Source organism: Phaenicophaeus curvirostris, chromosome 4 (assembly GCF_032191515.1).
Source record: "Phaenicophaeus curvirostris isolate KB17595 chromosome 4, BPBGC_Pcur_1.0, whole genome shotgun sequence".
Lineage (NCBI taxonomy): Eukaryota > Metazoa > Chordata > Aves > Cuculiformes > Cuculidae > Phaenicophaeus > Phaenicophaeus curvirostris.
Window position 1 is genome coordinate 18,585,745 of NC_091395.1, and position 16,585 is coordinate 18,602,329.

At 49.7% G+C, this 16,585-nt stretch overlaps 1 protein-coding gene across 2 annotated transcripts; it reads right to left on the reverse strand.

Moving 5' to 3' along the window:
• Nucleotides 1–10,478: 10,478 nt before the first annotated feature.
• PLAC8 (placenta associated 8) lies at nt 10,479–11,848 on the reverse strand. Of its 2 annotated transcripts, XM_069854861.1 has the most exons (4): nt 11,735–11,848; nt 11,376–11,500; nt 10,926–11,029; nt 10,479–10,614 (listed from the first exon to the last, which is right to left on the reverse strand). In XM_069854861.1, coding segments are annotated over exons 1-4 (336 nt in total). In that variant the 5' UTR covers nt 11,841–11,848; the 3' UTR covers nt 10,479–10,613. The 2 variants fall into 2 exon arrangements, with proteins under 2 accessions (XP_069710962.1, XP_069710961.1); XM_069854860.1 differs by lacking the exon at nt 10,479–10,614 and having other exon boundaries at nt 10,922–11,029.
• Between the last annotated feature and the right edge of the window lie 4,737 nt (nt 11,849–16,585).

The window sequence follows — 16,585 nt, forward strand, 5'->3', positions numbered from 1 at the left end:
GGTAAGACTACCGATTTCATCAGAGAGGGAGAGTGCAGACTCTGCCATCTTGTTGGGTTTGTTGTTACTATAGGCCTCCCAGGGGGACCAGGTGAATCCAAATCTCATGTATTGCTGGAGACCTCAAAACCTATGCCCACAGAAGTGAGTGCACAACTCACTAATAAATTCCACCCTAATAAATTCTTTTTTATCTTAGAGATTTTAAGGTCACACCTGCCCTGGCTACTTATTTGTCAGATGAGAACGTGTGACAAACCTTCATAAAGCTTTTCTCATCTATTCCTAGAGAAACCTGTGGCCATATCACAAGAATATTTAATATTAGTAACTGATTAACTTGGTGTTTAACCTTTCAGACTTGTGTTTTGTGCTCAGTTAGGTGTGTGACACACCCGTACCATGCAACTGCCCTTTGGTCAGTTCTCATTATATAAACCCTGAGATGTTACACAAGTCCCTGGTGGCATATAGCCTTATCAGACAATGCTTCCAGTTTCCATGCATTTGCACGTGCTGTTTAATATTAAAACTGACAGAAGGTCACCACCCCAGCTGTCCATGAACCTGGTCAAATGCTGGAATCTGTGTAGCCACCAGTCCAACCACGGTGACATCCCTGGGTCTATCCCTTCTCCATTCAGAGGGGAAAAGGGCTCTGTGCTTTCATTCCTGTACTTGGAAGCAGTATTTTAAAAATTGTATAATAATTTTGTAGGAAGAGGAGGATTTTGTATGAGTAATTGCTATTAAAAGACTTGAAGCGATGAACTGTAGGATGGGCTGTGGAGCCTGAATCTAATGTTGCTTGACATGATGCTCAGCCTGGGCTGCATTTCAGTGATGTGTTCCCTCATCCTGAACTTAGGCTCAGTGCCACACTGCTCTGCAGCCCTGCTGTCCTTTGTCTTATAACTGTTTTACCTCTGCTTTTCTTTTTAGTCCAAATTCTTGCATACGTGAAAATTAACATACCTAGAAAAGATTTAAAACTGCTGCTTCCTGAAAGCGGGCACAACAGTCCCTAGGGTGACTACCACCCATGCCAGTGAAATTGCATCTAACCACTCTGCTGGTTTTGCTGGCCCGTGCATGTCGGTTGTGGTGGCATTTGGGGAAGACAATATGTTGAAGACCTGTGCCTCCAGCAGACTGCTGTTCCTTAGTGTTCACTCAGTCATGTGCATTCTCACCACCACAGGGAGAATGCAGACCCCCAGGAAATGTCCACAGCCAAGGAAAGAAAATAGAATCATAGAATCATAGAATCACCAGGTTGGAAAAGACCCATCGGATCATCGAGTCCAACCATTCCTATTAAATACTAAACCATGCCTCTCAGCGCCTCGTCCACCCGTTCCTTAAACACCTTAAGGGGATGTGACTCAACCACCTCCCTGGGCAGCCTGTTCCAGTGCCCAATGACCCTTTCCATGAAAAATTTTTCCTAATGTCCAGCCTGAACCTCCCCTGGCAGAGCTTGAGGCCATTAGGTACAGAAGGGTCTGTCACACATTTATTAGCCAGATTGCAAATGATGGACAATATAACCAGCAGAAAAAGTGACTCTTATAAACTGTTCTAAGTAAAAATGCTGCTGCTTTATCAGTGTGGTCTCTCCCACTCACTCCATATCCTCTGTCGTACTTTGCCTCCTAGCTGGCTGATTTCAGACAGTGTGAAAGCAGTTTATTTCCTCAATCCTAGGTTTCCCAAGGCAGATTCACACACACTAAATACTTCAAACTAAATTATTGATGTGACAGCTTCAGGTTACAGCTCAAGCTGGGTACTTCTGAAGAGGGACCCCAACAAAGAAAACCTTGGACAGTTATACCCTTACAAACTAAGTCTCCACCTCCCACCCCTCCCACGTGCTCTTCATGCCCTGTCCATGCAACACAGTCCAACGGTGTTTCAGGGGCTGGAGTGTTTTCATTCTTCATTGGGTTATTTCCTTGTCTCTGGGTGGACTGTCTCTTTTCTTATTCTCAAGGTTTACAGCTGAATGCTTGGATTTCATGATCCAAGAGGTCTTTTCCAACCTGGTGATTTCATGATTCTATCTTCTGGCTTGAACCTGCTTTAGGGCCTTCTTTGTGTAACTCAGTAAAAGTTCAGCATAAGTTCATCAAATAAGTAAAAAGTTCACAGCTGGCAGCCTGAGACTTCACAAATTCAGCCACTAATGCTAAGCAAGTCCTGCTGCATCATGTTTCAGTTTCAGGAGGCTTCACCTATAGTTTGTTTTTACAGCCTAATGCTAAGCAACAAACTCTAAAAGGTTGGACTGCCTGCATTTCAGACTAAACCAATTGATGTTCTTTAATATACAGCAAGTCCCAGGGAGGGAGTTGAAGCGTTGCAGCTGGCAAGTACTGCCCAGCTGTGAAACGTCATGAACACAAACACAAAGAGTGGCAAAACCAACTCGATAGAAACACTCCAGATTAGTTAGATCCACTCATTGATGTTCTGATATGTACTGGGGACTGACATTTTTCCTTCTCACTGTTAAACTGCTACGACCTCGTGGCTATGCAGGTATGTCTTGTCATGGGGGAATTACCTGCGGGCAAAAAGCTGCAGCAGGACGTCTCAGGAAAACGCTTCTTATCCAGACGCTGGACTACAAGAAGCAGCGAGCCTCTTCAGCATCCTTCTTCCCTGCTGCCCTCTAGTGACTGACACTATTCTGCCGGCTCGTTCTGCATTCAGGATTTCCAAAATACAAAGCTGCTTAGAGGCCATGCTCAGGGGAACAAAATAAGTAGTGTGAGAAACACTCATTCACTGGTAAAATATTAAAAAGGACAAAGATAGAAGCAAAGATAATAATATTTTTATTATACAATTCAGCGCTGAATTGGATGCCCTTCTAAAAAAGGCATAAGATCCTACAAAAAACAGCGAGTACATATACTAGTTTTAAACAAAGAATATAAATCTCTTCAAGGTTGCTCATTATGTTTTTTGTGTATTCACCCATGTCCGGAGACTCCCGTCAGGTTATTGTTGCCAACTGTATCTTGTTAGACAGCTAAGCATCATGTCTGGATATCGTCTACATATTGTTTCTCGATACATGACAGATTTATATGACAAGATAATTAAACATGCACACCAGATGCAGCAAAACTTATCAACTAATTCCCACAGTAGGATCGAGTTTGTCCATCGTTAACAGTTTGGGATGTGAAACTGGGTGGTCTGGTTTAGTTTCCTGTACTTCATGCAGGCACACCACCTCTGCTTTGTGTTGCACGCAAAAATGAAGGAATGGCAAAAGTGCTTCTTGAAAGTCTGGAGAACAATTTTGGAAAAGAAGGAAGACTGTTTCAGGGATAGCTTGCATTCATTAGCCCTTAATTCTGGTTCAGCCCCAACAGAACTGAGCCCAAGCTGCTGCTCAGGGTCGTGCCTACAGCTTCCTGTGTCCCCATGGGAAAGGTGGTGTGCCCAGGGCAGGTGGCTTTCCAGCATTACCTAGAAAGATCTCCTCCTGTGCAGCAGGTCTCTGTGTCTTTGTGTACGTGTGTGGCTGCTCTCCAGGGCTCCTGGATGAGCTTGTGGAGGCTGTATGCAAGTCCCTTTTGTGAAACAGCCCCTCCGGGAGTGCACAGTGTCTCCATGTGCACTTACTGGTGCTTTGCCAGCCTCAGGGTGCAGGGCAGTGTCAGCAGCAGGGTACAGGCAAGCACACGACATATGGGGAGACAGCACAGGGAGGTCTGTGTGGCCACAGCCTCCGAGACCAGCTAGCCGACCCAAGCTTGTGATTTGTGAGGGCATATGCCTGATGGGCTGTCTCATGTTTCCAAGAACCCCTCAGACTCTTTTACAGACATCCTCAAAACTTAATTTCTGGTGCTGGTGATGCGTCACTGACAGTCAGACCTCTGTGTGCTTCGACCTGCCTGGGGACATGGAGAGGAGGCACTGCGGGGAAGGGAGCACACATGTGGCCAAGAAAGCCAACGGCATCTTGGCCTGTATCAGAAACAGCATGGCCGGCAGGACGAGGGAAGTGATTCTGCCCCTGTACTCAGCATTGGTGAGGCCGCATCTAGAATACTGTGTTCAGTTTTGAGCCCTTCATTATAAGAAGGACATTGAGGCTCTGGAGCACGTCCAGAGAAGAGCAATGAAGCTGGTGAAGGGGCTGGAGAACAAGGATTATGGGGAGCAGATGAAAGAACTGGGGTTTTTAGCCTAGAGAAAAAGAGGCTGAGTGGAGACTGTATCACTGTCTACAACTGCCTGAAAGGAGGTTGTAGCAAGGTGGATGTTGGTCTTTTCTCCCAAGTGATAGGTGATAAGACAAGAGGGAATGGCCTCATTGTGTCAGGGGAGGTTCAGACTGGACATTCAAAACCAATTCTTCACCAAAAGGGTTTTCAGGCACTGGCAGAGGCTGCCCAGGGAGGTGGTGGAGTCCTCATCCCTGGACATATTTAAAAGATGGGTATATTAAGTGCTTAGGGATATGGTTTAGTGGTGGACAGGTACATTTGGACTTGATGACCTCAAAGGTCTTTTCCAACCTACAATTCTATGATTCTATGAAATGCAGCTGTGGGTAAGTGCAGGTGTCTGAGGGGCACAGGTGGCTCAGGGCAGGGAGTTTGCACCCTGTGTGCCCTCCCTTACCCAGCGACAACCATGGCACAGCTGCACCCTGGAGCGGGTGCAGGAGTTAGCTCTGTGGGCAGCAGCCTGCACGGCTGGCTGCAAGCTGCTCTGCAGCAGGGAGTAGGGTGCATTGCTGGGCAAGTCTCTGTCCTCGAGTACAGCTGGGATTTGTGTCTGGGTTTGCAGGAACCAGGGGGATCCCCCAGCACTGCATCTTCATAATTTAAATGGCTTTAATTTGACAGGGGGAGAAGTGGTGAAGCACTGGCACAGGCTGCCCAGGGAAGCTGTGGATGCCCCATCCCTGGAGGTGTTCAAGGACAGGTTGGATGGGGGCTTGGGCAGCCTGGTCTGGTGGGAGGTGTCCCTGCCGATGGCAGGGGGCTTGGAACTGGGTGATCTTTAAGGTCTTTTCCAAGCCAAACTGTTCTATGATATTTATACACGCTATAGAAATGTTGGCATACAAACATTATCTTTCATTACAACAATAATTAACTTTGCAAAATACAGTATTTCTCACGAAAATTCTCAGCTGCCAGTAGCCTACAACCTTTTATTTGGGTTTTTTTTTTTAAAGAAACACCTTTTTTAATTTCATAAAATATGGGTTTTATAGTAAAGTGGATATTTTAGAGCAAGGCCTTTAATTTTAATGCTATATCCTTGAAGTTATTTTGAATAGACACATATTTGAGCTTGGGATATTCTATTCAAGGATGTAGTGATATGACGAGAGGCAGTGGTTTAAAGCTGAAAGAAAAGATTTAGATTAGATATTAGGTGAATTTTTTTACCTTGAAGGTGGTGAGGCACTGGCACAGGTTGCCCAGAGACGCTGTGGCTGCCCCATCCCTGGAAGTGTTCAAGGTCAGGCTGGATAAGCCTTTGAACAACCTGATCCAGTGGGAGGTGTCCCTGCCCATGGCAGGGGGAATGGAAGCGGACAGACTTTAATGTCCCTTCCAACCCAAACCCTTCTGATTCTGTGATCTCTGCCTGGCTGCTTCACTGAGGAAGTAGAGCATCTTGTGTCCCTCTTTTTCGCCAGCAGCAGCAGATGCTCCTCCTCTGCCCAAGCACTCTCTATGATGTGTGTCTCAGCTGGGTTGCACTCACAGGCACAGCTCCCTGCAGAGGGGAAGCTGCTGCTGCCCTTGGATTTGCTGCATGGGATGGTCGTTGCTGGCAAAGAGCAAATCTAGTCTGAAAGGCTGGAGCTCAGTGACCGTTTACCTTCATTAACAGCTAATGCAGAGCGTTACAGGTCTGGGCCCTCCTGAGAGGAAAGGCTGCCTGCCACCCTAGCTCCCAGCCATTCCCTAATGACATAGTGACTGCATGGTAATAACGAGATAATGTCCTAATGACTGCATGAGATATTGGGCTGAGCAGGGCTACATTCTCCCTACCCACCAACATCACAGACAGGGTCAGGAAATAGAAATTAATTGCTGAGGTTTGGGCTCAGATAAAGACCAAGCCCTGTGCTTTCAGGTTAGAAAGAGGAGGTTGTGCTGCAGTTTTGTGTCTCAAATGCAGAGCCTGGTGTTTCTGAAGCTCAGACAAAACCCTTAATAGTTCTTTGCTTTTCAGGCTGGAAAAACGGAGACTAAAAGTGCTGCATTTTCACGTTTCATGCTGAATTTCTGAAGCTCAGAAATAGACATTTTCAGTGCTTGGAAATCTGAAATGTGGGAAAATTTTAAGTGCTGCGTTTTCAGGTCTTGGAAATGAAAGCTCAGTCAGCTGCTCCCACCCCCCAAAAATATAGGCATGGGGGAGGACTTTGGGCAGGCAGCAGACAGAGGGGTGTGGTGGGAGGGCACTGGGGAGGTAACAAGGAGGTATGGTTGGTGAAGCTAGTGAGGCTGGGTGGACCAGGGCACATTCAATGTCTGAGATAGCTGGCACACTCCACCCCATAGACTCTTTATTCAAGGTGTGTACAACTGCCAATATAGTGATTGAATCATTAGTCAGTATTTAGACAACATACAGTCATTGCAGTGATTGATCTATGACCTTGCCGAAGCCCAGACTGCTGCAGTTAGCTGAAACTTCAAGCAGCTTTACAATCCAGAGCTGAGAGCATGAGGAGCAACCCTTCTCCAGAGTGTACGGGAGCTGAAATAAGCCAAAGGGCAAGAAACAGGAGCTGAAATAACTCAGGGCTTCAAATAACCTGAGGTGGAACATCCATCATCTGTAACGAGCATCTATTGTCCACCAGCCAGAGCTGTAACAAGCAGGAACTCTCATGTCCAGGAGCTGGAGCTTGAATTACCTGAAACTCAGAGAAGCCCAAGTCTCCATCAGCAGGAGCTTGTTCAGCCTCAACAAGGTGAAGCTGTGAGAAGCAGAAGCTGAAATAACTCAGAGCTTCAAATACCTTGAACTGTAAGCAGCTGAAGTGTCCGTTGGCCAGAGCTGTGAGAATTGGGAGCATGTGAAGTGTCCAGTAGCTGGAGTGTCTATCAGCTAGAGCTGTAGCAAACCAGGGTGTCTGTTAGCCAGGAGCCTGACTGGCACAGGCAGGGCTGTCCCCAACAAGAAGTTGGCTATAGGGGAGAGGGACCCACAGCTGATCTGTGGGAGTGGCCACAGAGACAACCCAGTAACAGACTGGCCAAGAGGGATGACTGCTGAGCTGGGAGCCCCAGGCATCACTGATGAGCAAAGTGGAGAGAACTCTTTGAAAAGGCAACACATGGTAATGGTGTCAGCAAGCTGACCTTCCAGCAACAACTGCTCTGCAAAGCCACGTCCTACACCCAGTTATGTGCCTAGACAAAAAAGGTACAAAAGTCTTTGGTAGGTACCATGTTACAAGCTCCTTGCTGGGAGCCTCTCACAGGAAATCTCCCAAACAGATGGAGCCTTGCCAGGGACTCACAGCTAACTCCTGACTCCATGACGTGTCTCATCTGTGACAAGAGAATTCTCTGTTGTTCCCGATCCTTGCAGTCGTTCATTGAGTTTTGTGCTGGTAAAACCTCAAATGTAGGTGTGCCTATAGGTAAGTGATCATACACACATGCTTGCTTTACTGGTGGTTATGTCCAGTAACTTGTAATAAAAAAGAAACAAAGCCTCCCTATCCTCGTGTACTGTAGCATCCTATAAACCTGCTGTCATGATTTTCACAGGTTGCAACAGTGACACCAGCCCAGCACCTGCCCTGGGGCTCCACCAGGTCCACACTCTGTAGGCTGGTGTCACCCATTGTGGGCATAAAGATTCCAGTGCTGCGTGTGTGCTGGGGCAAGCTGGGGCCTTGGTGTACCTGCAATGTTAGTGGCAAGCACAGAACAAGCAGCCAATGTTCTCATGCTTGCTAGCTTGTTGAGACCGTGGGTTAATAGGAAGGGAATGGATTAGGCGGAAAACATGAAGATAAGGGCCACATCTGTGGGAAACAGGGGGTTGCACTCTGTCGCTGTACTGTGGGATTCTCACAGGTGGAAATTCACTGGGATAGCTGTTACTGGATACAGAGGCACTATATAGGGTTTGCATTCTCTAAATAAAGTTGATCTTGATCGTTGCCTTATTGACAGGATCCATGCTTTAATCGCTACAACCTATCTTAGCCCATCCTGCAGCCCCTGCACAGAGGAGGGCGTCCCCAGCAGGGCCAGCCATGCACCCAGAAACTGCCCCCTAGAGAAGAGGGAACCTGCCCAGGGCAGTTCTGCATGGTGCTTGGCTCTGGCCAGCCCAGAGAAAGCACCCCCAGACCCCCACAGTGACATTTCACATGGTGCCACAACAGACCTCTCACCACCCCGTGCAGCCCCCATCCTGCCCACCACAGGCACCACAGCCCTCAGCAACACTCAGACCGCTCCCCAGTGGGACAAGCAGTAACAACCACCACCACACACTGTGGGGTTTCCCTGAGCAACAGCCAGGCAGTCCCAACATGTCCAACCCCACCAGGCTCTGCCACGGGCACAGCACCACCAGCCTCCCACCTCTACAGTACTGCACTTCTACCATGTCACATTGCCTGAGACCATCATACCTTGGGTCATGCTGAGCCTCTCTCACCCTAGTCAGCAGCAAGAGACCCCTAGCCCCCAGCTCAGCCCCAACAGCATTGTTGGGCATGGGGCTGTTCAGTCACCACTTCAGACACTTCTCAGGGCAGCTCCTGCGTCCCCCAGTGCTCCTTGGATGAGGTAGACTCTGGTGCCCCTCATCCAGGCTCAGGGACGGCAGCTCCTGGCTCCCAGCTGCACTACCGTAGCATCACCTACATGGACAAGAGCCCTGTGAGGACATGGGGGCAAAGTTTCAAGGTCGCAGCTCTGGTCCCTGGTCCTGATGGACTGGTCCCTGCATGCCTCAGGGGACAAGCAGTTCTGGAGAGGATGCCCCATGAGCACATGGCAAAAGATGGGATGGGCAAAGACATGGAGTCCTGGCAGCCCATACCAGGACAGGCCAAGGGGAAGAATGGCCCCAAGTGTGAACGACTGTTAGGGGACACTTAACAGCCACTGTGGTGGTGGTGGGGAAATGGGAGCAGGTGGTCTGCAGGAGCCCCATGCTGGGAACACAGGTCTGACCTGTCACGGAAAAGCAAGAATGACAGCACTCATGGCTGGGTGGCTTTGAAGACCTTGAGCACTCTGAGTTCATTAATGAGCTCCTGGAGCAGCACTACTGTCCCCACCTGCAGTGCAAGGGGATGCTCAGACCCAGCCTCCAAGCCCTCTGCTCTGTGCCTGGAAGTCTGCAGGGTGGTGGGGTTTTTTTTGCCAAAAGCAAGAAGAAATGACCTAGCATGCCTGCAGGCCACACACAGACTGGCACAGTGACACGCACGTGTCAGCTCCCAGCCACTGCGCTACAACACCCTCTCCTGCTTCTCTGTACACATACACGCTGAGTATCTGAATATACGTGTACATGCTGTCAGCACAAGTGCAGCCTCGCTCCTCCTTTCCAGCGATGCAACGAAGCTGCGAACACTGCAGAAAATGCAGTGGGAGTCACAGTGAGGAAAATGTGGGGTGGGAAATGTATTTTTGAATACAGCCCACTCCTGTTCTGAAGGTGCCAGGACAGAAGCTCAGACATGTCAGAGCCTGAGAGCCTCATGCAGCGCCAGCCCACCACCCACTCTAGATGAAAACAACCTTTTTCTGTTAAAAGCAAAAAAGCTTAAACAATCTGAGCCAGTGACTTGGTGCGTGCAACCACTGTGTCTGCAGAGCAACCCCAGCCCCTAAATTACCTCTTTCTTCTTCTTTGCCATGGCAGGTAACAGATAAACCCTGGCACTCCCCAAGGGCCAGCAAGGCACAGATTGCTTCAGCTCTTCCACTACAGCATATTACACCCAGCGCTCACAGCTGTGAGGGTCTCAACCCTCAGAGCAGCAGCTCCCACATAACAGGCTCCTAACAAAGTTTTGCAGAGGAAGCCAAGTGAGACCATGATCCCCACACCATCACCATCGTTCGCCCACTGCCACCCTCTGTGTCTTGATGCAGGGGTTGGTCTGGGCACAACAGTTATGCATTCAATGCTCTCAGGCCTCCAGGCATAAGGGTGATGCCATCACCAGCCCTACAGGCTGCAGTGTCCCCAGGGAGGAAGCTGAGTTGTCCACAGCAGGCTTGGCTTTTGCTTTGTTGCATTTTATATTCTCAATGAACTTCATTGTTTGGTCCCCATTCCAGTGTGGGTCTCCAAAAGAGGGTCTTGTTTATCCGATAACCTCAGAATTGTTCTGACCACACAGCCTGTGAAAGTGTAACACTGTCCTCTGGTCTTGCAGGAGAACATAGAGAAATAAATAACAACACACACGGGCAAAAAGGCAAACTGCTGTTTATTGCTGATTCTACCCACAGAAGGGGGAATCAACCACAATCAAGGCAACCGTTCCATGGTGCATTTCCTAATGGTCAGGGCAGTGGTGGCTCCTGCCCACAGCAGCTTCACAGGGTACAGCGGATTTAGCAGCATCTGCAACAAGACAGGAGAGGAGGATCAGGGAGTGGGGATGTGCCTTATCACACTGTGTATCTCTTCCGTTCTGGTCCTGCGTCCCTGGCTGGATCCAGGTGATGGGCTCTGAGCAGACTCCTCTGTCCTGCACAAGGTTCACAGCTGCATTATGGTAGAGGACAAGTCACTGTGTCACCTGACCATTGCTGTTTTGGCACCACAGCAACCCTGTGTCTTAAGTCAGATGTTGGTGTAAAGAGAGACTCCAGGAACCCACTCAGCTCCAGGCAGGATGTCTTTATAGACCAGCTCCAGCACACCCTGCTTACCAGAATATGCCCAGCTGCTTCCTCTGGTTGATGTCCCTCTTCAGCTGGCAGAGTGCACACATGGGGCAGCACAGTACGGACATGAAGTCATTCAGAATGGAGCCCTGCACAGCAAGGGACATTGTATGAATAACCCCTTCGCATATCAGCTTTTAAGTCTTCCTATTTTTCATCAGCAGCACCCCTGGGCAACTCACTCCTTGCCCTGCAGCATGCTGCTGCTTGTGCCCAGCGAGGAGCTGGGATGAAACATTGTACAATGGGGTCAACCTCTGGCTAATGGCAAGGATGCAGATGTGTCCTCAGCTCCCTGCCTGCAGGGCTGCCCACGCAGATCCCCACTGCTTCTCTCCACCTCGAGCACTCCTTTCTCCTTCCCCAAGAGCACACCCCAGCTCACAGACGCAGCTGTCACTGCCAGCAGGGCAGACCCCATGGTCACTCACTGACCGGGATGTTGTATCTGGTGCGGTAGAGCGTCCTCATGGCCACGCTGGGGCCACACAGGCAGCACTCATCCATGTCCCCGGCCACCTGGCACCCCAGACAGGGGAAGCAGAAGGCTCCGCAAATACCTGTGGGACAGCAAGAAACATGCTTGGCTGAGGGGTACAAGGAAAGAGAGGAGAGGGGGAAAGGTGGATGGGGCTGCAGGAGACATGGCTCTCCACCTCAAGTGAGAGATCCTCCACTGCCTGTTCCCACAAAGGCAGGGCTTGCAGCAGGGGTGATGTCATGGGAAGAGCAGGGAGTACGCCAGTAACGCACTGCAAGTCAACACCGGGAATGAGAGGTATGTATGTACTCACACACGCCAAAGTCAGAGCAGCAGTCCAGCAGCCCTGTCTGCCACTCGCCTGCCTGTCTGGCAGCTGACAATGGGGGCTGGACTGTGATCACATAGTTAGAGGCCATTGCCAGCACAGGGTCAGGTTCTTCCAGGCGGTTTGTGGTCTGAAAAGAAAAACCATCAGAAAAAAAGATGCTACAGCTGTTTCTGAAATAGGTGTCTTGCTCAGGCTGCTGAATTTGAAGAAAGTGAGGGCAGCACAGGTTTCTGAGTGGTCTCTGCTGCTGGGGCACCATGACGTCTACCTCAAAGCAGGGAGCACAGCTCTTCCAGGAGCTGCTGGCATCCTTCACAGCAAAGCCATGCCCTAAACCAGCCCTCCACCAAAGGCAGCAGCATCTTGTCCCTGCGCCTATGCAAGTAAAACGCCTCATTTTATAAGTGTCCTTCTGCTTCAGAGCCTCAGTGATGGAATACTTCAATCCTCTCTTATTCTCAGTTCAGCTTTCATTGTTATCTGCTTAAAGTGGTATTTTTTTTAGTGTCTGCAATCTCCAAAGTTACTGCAGCATGGTCATAGCTCTCCCACACTCAGTACTCACCTTAATCCTTGCTTTGTTTCCCAAGTGTATCAGCCTGTTTGCCTCTCCCTCTCCCTTTCACTTCCTTCTCCACCTGCTTACTCAGAAGGCACCGAGGTAGCAGGTTCTCTCTGTCCTTTTCCATCACCCAAAGGCCAGTCACTGCTTCCCATCCCTCCCCCATTTGTCATGTGTCATCCTTGTCCTCCTCTTCCTAAGTTCACTGGGGACACTATGGCCTCTGGAACACTGCTCCTGCCTGCCCTTTGCCAGCAAGGGGCTGCAGCCTCTGAGAGAAGCAGAGCTCCTGCTTTGTAGCACCATTTCCAAACACACCTGACCCATGTAACTGCTATGGCTGCACTTGCACCTCCATCTCCAACAACTCCACTTGTGGTCCCTTCCCTCCCCACCATCCCCTACAAGACACAGCACCACCCTCTGCCATTCTCACTTCAGCTTTGGAGCTTTAATATAAAAAATGAAAAATAGAAGATGCTCCCATAGGAAGTCCCATACAAACACACGGCCATGCCCAAGATCAGCACTGCTCTGCTAGTCAGCACAAGGAAAAGATGCAAATACTCCTGCACTCTTACAGCTACAAGGGCTGTCTCCTGCCCCCAACACACAGACACGTCCCCAGCAAAGAAATCACCGCTGGGAAGGCAGCCCAAGCTTTAGACCCATTAATGGTGGGCTGCTGCTCCTTTGCCTAGGAGGTCTCACGAGGCAGATCCCCCAGCTGCTGTGTCCCGGCACAGTCCACAGGTATTTCCATGACCAGCATTTAACAGGACACATTCAGACAGTTTGTGTCCCACCTGCCCATGCCCAGCTTTGAAACGTTTGTCTTGTCTGCACGGGCAACACCACTGCCGGTCTGGGGCATGGTCAGGAAAGCCTGGGTGCTTCTCCACCCTGTCATGATGCTCTCTGCCCTTGTGTGACAAGGGAGTGCCTGAGTTTCAGGAAGCTGGGAGAAGCAAAAAGAGAAAGAGGGGAAGAATATGTGTTTGAAGCAAGTGATGGTGGCATTAATCCCTGTATATTCTGTTAAAACACTATAAGGTGAATGGGATTGTTCTTACAGTAGAATTACACTTCTACACAGAATTTAAGTATTAAACGCAAATCTCCAGGGATACAGTGAAATATATATATATATATTACTATGCCCAGCACTCAGATGACACTGTCGAGTCCTTTACCCATGGCCAGCTCCAGAGATACATGGGCTGCGCCGTTGCAGATGAGTCAGTAGCTCCTGCGGCTCCCCATAATCAACAGATTGGCCCAGACACACCTTTGTTGTCAGACACAGCCCATTACCATAGGGGTGACCCTTGTCCCCTGGTAGCACGCAGAAAGGTAGCACGTTGAATTACCCCGTAAGAAAGAAGGAAACTTGTAAAAATGCCTCTGCATGATTGCTCTCAACCAGCTTTCTGCAGGCAGTAGAAGGGCGACTGGACTGACCATGTCTGAGACACCGCTGTCTGCTCCCATTAGGTGATGATTGGCCTTGAGGGGTGAGCCACCAGCCTGCACAATTGCCTTAGTCCCTGGCCCATGTAGGGGCTTAAAAGACAAGTATGTTCTCCTGCTGACACTGAACAGGGCTATTGAGCAGTGAAGACACCACCAGGAAAAGTCACTTGGCTTGTTGGCAGAGACCTTTGGAGCGAGTGCAGGCAATCCTACTACCCCGTGGGTGCAGCAGGGGCCACAGCGCCCAACAGCCCTCAGCAGCCACCTCCTGTCTCCGTCCTGGCTGGCTGCCCCTGCCTGTTCACACCAAACGTGCAGTAATTCCTGCCACGTCTGCAGCTCACATAACACCCCGTGGAATGCCAGAATGGCAGCCCCCGTGGGGAGCCTTGCCACGGGAAGGTTAAGAAGAACCAGGAGCCAGGAGGGGCAGGGGATGTGACAGACCACAGATAGTGGGAATGCCAGGCAGGGGAAGCATGGGAGTCCCAGGCAGGGAGAGGGATGCCCAGCAGTAGGCAGGAACACGGGGACCATGGGGAGAAGCATGCCCAGGAGCAGCAGCAGGAGAAGGTTTAGGGGCACAAACCCACCAGCCTCCCATGCCAAAGGAGGCACTCCCCCAAATACCAGGTAATGAGATTAGAGCAGCGCACGGTCAAAATGCAGCTGAGCGGTGCTCACTGCCACATATACACTGTGCCTTTTGCAGGTAGGGCTGGCCACAGACTTTCTCTTCCTCTCCCCACATACGAGCACACTACATCTCTGCATGGACAGAGGCTGTGGTGCAAAGCAGGCAGCAGCCTAGAGAAGCATCTGCCACATGCTCTTCTCCTGAGAGGTGGCCAGGGCCCAGTACATGCAGCAGATCACCCTGAGTACCCCTAGATTTACAGCTCCACCAATAACTGAGGTCATAAAGCAGTATTTTATATATATTTAGGTATATATGCATACACACAACAAAACAATACAGTGGAAAAGTAGCCACTTTTACCTCTACTGCCCACTTCTGTCAAGCTGCCCATCAACAAAACCCAGCATGATCTGGTCTAGCTCTGAAGTAGTTTTCCAGGTAGGAAACCTCACTTCTGTTTCCACCCCTTCCCAGGCAACGCTGCTTCTGCCACACACAGTTTCCATAGTTTCATACCTCAGGTCTAGGCGAAGCAAAGCCAGTCATACGTACCTGCCAAACCACCCTTGTCTTGGGAAAGAAATGTCTTTTCCTGGTTCCTTTGCTTTATATGTGCTGGCGAATGACCTTTGCTCCTTCTGATTAGTAGAACAGATGCTGGTTTAGGTGCTGCTTTGCACACTTACGACTTCCCTGCGGAAGGCAGCTTACTGCAAGCTTTCCTGTGAGGCACAGAGCCCTGATTAAACACACTGCTTTGATAGCAGTTTTCAGAGAAGGACAGTTTGCACTCAGGCTTCTGCACTGCATTAGCCATCAGTCACAGAAAGTGCAGCACCTTCTTTTCTTTTGCTAAGCCTGAGCATTGGCAAGAAGTGATTGTAACTCTGCTGAGTGACACAGGTGCTGCCTTGAGGTACAGCTACAGGTGGTGACATGGTATTGTTTCTCTACCCCTCTACACATTCTTGGCCTTTTCCACTCTTAAGCTGAAAATGCAGTCTCCTATATCTCCAAGGATTATGCACAGGACAGTCTAGGTCATGTGGGGCTCGGGCAGGTGGGAATGCTGCTGTACCACCCACCCCGCAGCACCGATAGAACCTCTACTTGCCTTTTACAATGTTTGTGGTGAAGGCAAAGGCAGAGAGGAGAAAAAAAGTAAAAAAATCATATTTTCCTTAGAGGATGAAGCTGGAGGAGACGTGTAGGGATCAAGAATCTTTTAGCATCTCTTCAAGACTAATGGAGAGAGGGTGGATGTAACTTCGCCACTGCCTTCCTGATGCCTTTTGGATAGAGATTATGTTGCTAGGAGCCCACTCCAGGCAGGGATGCTCTGCTGGGCAATGGCCAGGAGGTGGCAGGGTTTGCTCACCGACAGGACTTGGCCAACCCATGGTCCAGCCAGGTTTTTAATCACAAGCGGATGGGAGTTCATGACCAAGGTCCATAGGGCAGCACTTTTCTGCAGTGCAGGAGGTGGACTGGTGCCAGGCAGCCAAATAATCCTGTGGGTTTATATCCAGAAAGGTGGGACAGATCAGCAGCCCCAGACGTCCACCCAGGTCGCAGCAGCTGGGACAACGTGGCACTCGGTGCCCACAGCCATCACCCGCCTGCAGTAAGCCCCAGCTTTGCCCTGGAGCAGAATTCACTTTTCCAAATTTTATGTTTTACACACACAACGTGGGACTCATCCTATGTATTAAACATCTTTTCTTAAAGCTGAGTGAATAATAAAATACTAGGGAAAGTCTTTCTCTGCAGCAGGTGTAAGGAAATCTCAGCTGCACCAGGGACTGTGGAGATGGATGGAGTGTGAAGATGCGATGGATACATTCAAACCTCCTCCCTGCCTTAGCCACACCAGCAGCAGTTTGGTTCAGATTCCCCAGGAAGTAAAGCCCTGCCTGTAGCCTGGCCAAAAAAACCCACAAGGAGCAGAATGACACAGTAAACACTGAGAAGCTCTGGGTAGAAGGAGCCTTGTGCATAGTTTCATTATATGCAATATGACTACGAGTCAGCCACTTTTATCCCATAAATACAACAACCTGAAAGAGCCTTCTCTGAACTCTCACTGCTAGGCAGTGTGGCTGCATGGTGATGATCTACCCCTGAGCTGGGTTGCCTCTCGGGGGTGCTCCTAGAATCA

Coding starts and splice junctions, on each gene's coding strand:
- PLAC8 (XM_069854860.1), bottom strand. CDS start 11,840: ATGGCCTCTAACTATGTGATCACAGTCCAGCCCCCATTGTCAGCTGCC. Junction 11,501..11,734: donor CTGCTCTGACTTTGGCGTGT/GTGAGTACATAC, acceptor GCTGTCCCACAG/GTATTTGCGGAGCCTTCTGC. Junction 11,030..11,375: donor GCACCAGATACAACATCCCG/GTCAGTGAGTGA, acceptor CTTGCTGTGCAG/GGCTCCATTCTGAATGACTT.